General features: G+C 41.3%; 1 protein-coding gene across 1 annotated transcript in view; it reads right to left on the bottom strand.

Moving 5' to 3' along the window:
* Window positions 1-2,417: 2,417 nt before the first annotated feature.
* The window catches only part of LOC109484331 (C-type lectin domain family 4 member M-like), a 3,420-nt gene continuing 446 nt past the window's right edge, over window positions 2,418-5,391 (bottom strand). The window contains exons 2-6 of the mRNA XM_019787585.1: window positions 4,991-5,089; window positions 4,507-4,766; window positions 3,757-3,952; window positions 2,987-3,254; window positions 2,418-2,526 (exon numbers count right to left, since the gene is read on the bottom strand). Coding sequence (XP_019643144.1) covers window positions 2,418-2,526; window positions 2,987-3,254; window positions 3,757-3,952; window positions 4,507-4,766; window positions 4,991-5,089 — 932 coding nt within the window. The remainder of the gene's footprint in view (window positions 2,527-2,986; window positions 3,255-3,756; window positions 3,953-4,506; window positions 4,767-4,990; window positions 5,090-5,391) is intronic.

The raw sequence follows: 5,391 nt of genomic DNA, 5'->3' as shown, positions 1-5,391 counted from the left end.
CATCTAATCTCATCTTAATTTTCTTTAGCACGACTATACTTACACCTAATTTTCTTGATTGGGGTTTGACTCGTATTCCCTCAAGTGGGAGTTTGTTTGCTTTTCTGCTGAGTACTCGTCTTTTTTCTCTCTTTTGCTTTCTTTTTAGAATAATACATGGTAAATGACCGTATTTCCATTTTTATCAAGTCCCATCTTAGTCTTTTGTCCCCAACTTGGGAGTATTTCACCTTAGAATCGTCAATTTTGTGTTTCATTTCATCAGTGTAAGTTGCATCATTGAGAAGTGTATTATTAAATCTCCAAAACCCTGGGCCTCTTTCACGCGCGTTTTTAGGTTTAAAGTGTACCTTAACTGCCGAGTGATCGGGTGACGGTGCATGGATAATATTCGCGCTGCCACATCGGATTTTTAGACTTTCTGATACAAAAATGTAGTCCAATCTGCACATTATATTTTGATTCGCATCCCGCCAGGTATACCTTCTCTCATCGGGGTTCTTTTCCCGCCAAATGTCAATTAGGTCATGCCCCTTTATCAAGAGATTAATAGCTTGTATTGTTCGTAGTTTTTCCTTTACAGGGCGCCCGCCACGTTTGTCCATGTCAGTAAGAGCACAGTTAAAATCCCCTGCCATTATTACATGGCTGGTAGGATTTTCTCTGAGTTTATTCCTTACATCCTGATAAAACATATACTGTTCAGTGATTTCGTTTGGGGCGTAAATGTTAACTAAACATACTTGTTCGCCAGCAATGGCGGCATTAACTATCAATAATCTTCCATTTGAGTCATTAACACAATTAACTATTTCACAAGATTTTCTAGGGTTAACAAGAATGGCGACGCCTTTGCTATGGTTTGATCCATGACTATAGAGAATTGTTCCCCCCACTCTGCTCTCCAAACACGTTCTATTTTGGCGTTTGAAAATGTCTCCTGTAGAAAAACTACATCTACCTTCTGTTGGTGCAACCACCGGAAGACTGTTCTTCTTTTGATTTATCCCCCTCACTTTAAGAGTTAAACAGGTAAGATCCGACGTTAAATTACATTGACTGTCAGAATCCATGATCTGAGACAATTATGCACGTATACATACATGTAAAAACATTAACTAACATATTGAACCGGATATAGAGTTCAGGTCTAGCTAATACTGTCCGAGCGAGACTAAACATTGCCAGCCCCCTGTCGACTGTCCCTTCTGTTCTCGTTTGAGTTCGTATATAGCAGATAAGAATGTTTGGCGCTTCTGATATATTCCTGATCTTTACAGAACCTTACCTGGTTCCTTTGCTAAGTCTGAGGCTCTCGGTTCGAGGTTCAGGCCAGAGGTCCTCTTTCTAGTTGAAACCCTCGACTGAGAGACCGTGCAGGCCTCTTCGTAGTCATTGTTGGCATCCTCGTTGCAGGAGCTGTAGACGTTACAGGCCTCCTTGTAGACGTTTTCTTCCATCGCAGCGCAGGCAGCGGTCTTCTCGCCACCAACTTGTTTACCCGAAATGTAGCGTTTTGAACGTTATCTGTTGTTTTTCACACCCGTAATAATTGTCTGGTTCTTACGTTGGCACTGAAGATTACATGAATTGAATCAACACAGAAAGACGCGCGAAGAAAGACTCGTCTCCCTTCCATCCATATGCGTACCAAACAGTGACGTTCCAAGCGCCACTCGCAACACTCGCAGCGCAGACCAATTAAGCTCACAACACTTTCTACATGATTGTTTTTCTTTGCAAAGGTCATGTTTAGCCGGTATCATCCTTACTATTATGTTATGATGCGCATGCATACAGGGGAGGGGTCGCCTCACCCATGTTCTCAGTGTCAGCAATATTTTATTGACCAAGGGTCGCGGCAGGCTTTTTATCTTTCTTTCAGCATGTGTCATGTTTATTTTTTTCTCATGTAAGATGAACAATGATGATAACGCAAATAATTCACTCTGCCATTGTACTTTACCCACGGTTTCATCCTTTCATTATACAATCGGCAACTTGTATACAACTCTTACCAATTCTACGTTTATACATGGATTCCATATACATGTATTGACCGGCCCCTCATATCGCATATCTTGTCCTCCACAAACCTAGGCCTATATGGTGCTGCACTGGGCAGAACCGCTGAAAAATGAAATCATTCTAGAAGACATTTTTATGAATCGTCAATCTTCTGGATGCAAGGCGAACTAACGCTGGACCATTTTAAGTTATTGCATCGGTTATTCTGTTATCATAAAAATTGCCGGGTGAAAATCTGAAACAGTGCAATAATTGTGAACTCTTATGTCATCTCAAGACATTAAAAATTTAAAGCCTTAGTTCCTACGTAAGCAGACTAGCGCCGTGGCGCTGTCCGTGGAATTAAACCTGCCTCAGACTAAAATGTTGGCTGTTTCTACATGTGACGCCTAGGTCACCTCTAAGTCGTCTTCACACCCGGATGTCGAGGCCCACGTTTCACGACTGTAGCCGGGGCCGCTTTCCATATATGGGCGTCCGGTTACTTGCCTGGAGCAGCTGAAGGGAACATGAATTAAAGATTTGTGATTAGCAAAGGACTGTTCGCAGTATTCTCTCTATTCCTGTCTGCTTACTACTACTTTTTTCAGCATCATGAGTTAGCAATTATGTTTCATTTGCCATTCTCTATCATTGTTGAATGATGTATAATTTAGTACAAATTATTGATTTTTACAATTCAGTTCTACCAGATACGCACTGATAGTCCTTTTAAAAAAATCATGAAGGTTTGTATACTCAGTACTTGTTTCTGTCAACTCGACATCTCTGCATTATTCATAAAATATCATATCAGTTTGTAAAATAATACGAACCTGACGGCAGGACTTGACAGATGAAACGGTAGCTTCTGTTACAATCCCCATTATACCAACGGACCGATGAGTCAAGCTTGTACATGTAGTACTGAGCGCAGTAGTCATTCCTCCATAAGTTGTTGGGATGACCGCTCCCCCACCGGTTATAGCCGGTCCCCAGAGCGGTGCCGTCTATCCACTCCCACTTGCCTTCCTGTCGCTTATCGTGTAAGCCGATCCAAAAGTCGCAGAACCTACATACCGGTTTTATCAGGGAGACGAGGAAGGCGTCGATGCCGGCGTCACGGGGCATGGCGAGGGTGCCTCCGTCAGCCCGACAGGTCTCAGACGATTTGGAGAAGGTCTTCTTGACGTCAAAGGCTTTGTAGCAGACTTCGCGATACTTCTTGTAACCGTCTGGACAGGTCGCTAAAAACAGAAAATGTCTGGTCTTGAGAGCCATGACACATATATCACAGGTTGTAGTCTACACAAAAGTATCGTCTTTGCAATTCTTTTTTTTCTCTGATCTTGAAGTGATCGACTTGACCTTAAAAAAGTATAAAAATCCAAAACTTTGAACTGCCTAATTGATGGAATAGCTACTTTCAAGATGTTTTAGGTACAATCGTAGTCCACACTTCCGTGTTGGCTTATCTCCTTTTGAATAAGTTAGCTCGTTCATACATACATGCACCTGTTTCTACATCTTAATCTTATTTAAATCCTCCTTAAGAAATTTTAACACCTAATGAAAGGTTAGTTTTTGTTGGACAAATTTACGTTTCTTAGATTTTTGTACTAGAAGTTATTGGTAAGTCATTAATTTGTGCTTAACCGACAAAGGGAATGATGCATTTGGCAAAAGGATGGAGACAAGACTAATGAATTATGAAACCACTTAAGTCAGCATATTGTGAAACCTTCCTACCTGGTAGGCGTATCGGAGCGCGCTCCTTCTCCGGTTTGTCTTGTTTGTTCTTCATGTTGTCCTCCAGCTTCTCCAGACGTTGGAGTATCTTCTCCTTCTCCAGTCCTGACTTGGTCAGCTGTGTCACTCTGGCTGCAACGTTGTTCACAGCTTCCTCATTTTCCACGAGCTTTGCCGACAGGTCCTCTTTCATTTTCTGTAAATGAATGAATTACTGAATGAATGTTTATTTACGTGTGATTTCAACCACACGTCGCCCAGCCCACATGGGCTTATAAGACACCGACAATTATAAAATCATAACAACTCAAAAGGTACAGAGAGTCAGAATCAGACATAACATAAATTATAACTTAATATAATATTTAAGTAAATAAATACAGGAAAGTAAGTAGTACTGGTCACAGTACAGAAATCAAATCAAATGTAACATAGATGTTAATTAATAATGATTTAGGTTCAACCAAAATTGATAATGCATAAAAGTAACAAGAGGTAACTGTAACATGACTGGTACATACACAACCAATCAAATGCCCTGCTTTACAGCCATGTTTCGCATTGGATGAAAGCAATGAATATAGCTCAGTAAGATTTGCGGTACGTCAATTCGTCATCTTAGTGGTAGTATGTCACTTGATAATATTGGATTTTACTGTTAAAATTAGTAACACATCGATTAGAATTCACCAACTCTCCAATATGTCATCCAGGCCATGATATGTTTTACAAAAAGAATTTGCTTCATACCTGCTGGCGATGAATCCACCCAGAGACGTTTGCCTGGATGTCGGCTGTCTTCGTGTCCAGCTTGAGGACTGACAGCTTCAGATCCGACAGATCATCAGTTGTCTTCTGGTCGGACTTGTTGAATGCCAGCTTCAGGCCCGACAGATCATCAGTTGTCTTCTGGTCGAGCTTGTTGACTGACAGCTTCAGGTCTTTCAGATCGCCCTTTGTCTCCCGGTCAAGCTTTTGGACTGTCAACTTCAGGTCAGACATCTTCATAGCTGTGTAGATGGACGAGAACACCGAATAATGTAGGAAAGAGGACAGACAATTACAATTAATGAAGGTTCAGTTTTTAATCATTTTCTACTTACAAATTCTAAAAAAAATACATTGCTCATTTATTTACCCAGAAAGGTGGTAACTCCCAGCAGACAGCAGATCAGCGCCATTGACACCACAGCGTAGGTTTTCAACAAGGCGCTGGTCCAGACTCGGGACTGACCAGGGCTCCTCAGACCGACCCCTGGGATGTATCCAGCGGTCTCAGCAGAGGCAGGACCGGGGTCGGCCGCTTGGCGCTTAGACAGAGACCCAGACGAACCTGAAGAATTTACAATACTAATATTCAATATATTACGTTTCTCCTGCTGGGGTAAATTCTAACAACTAGAGACACTATGAAACAGATTTGAACTGTAATGGCCAACACAAAAGATTGGACTTACTCAAATTTACCATTACCATAGAATTGGCCATTACACTTGTTTCATAATAACTTCTACCAAAATGACAACACAGATAAACTAGAGACACTATACCTTTGCTAGATGATTTTAACATCTTGTTACGTATTATAGCTTCGTGGTGTGGTGAAACATATTATACTGGCTTCACCACACCGTG

This window comes from Branchiostoma belcheri, unplaced genomic scaffold (assembly GCF_001625305.1).
Source record: "Branchiostoma belcheri isolate BF01 breed outbred unplaced genomic scaffold, Haploidv18h27 scaffold7, whole genome shotgun sequence".
NCBI classification, from domain to species: domain Eukaryota; kingdom Metazoa; phylum Chordata; class Leptocardii; order Amphioxiformes; family Branchiostomatidae; genus Branchiostoma; species Branchiostoma belcheri.
This window is presented reverse-complemented; position numbering and strand designations above follow the sequence as displayed.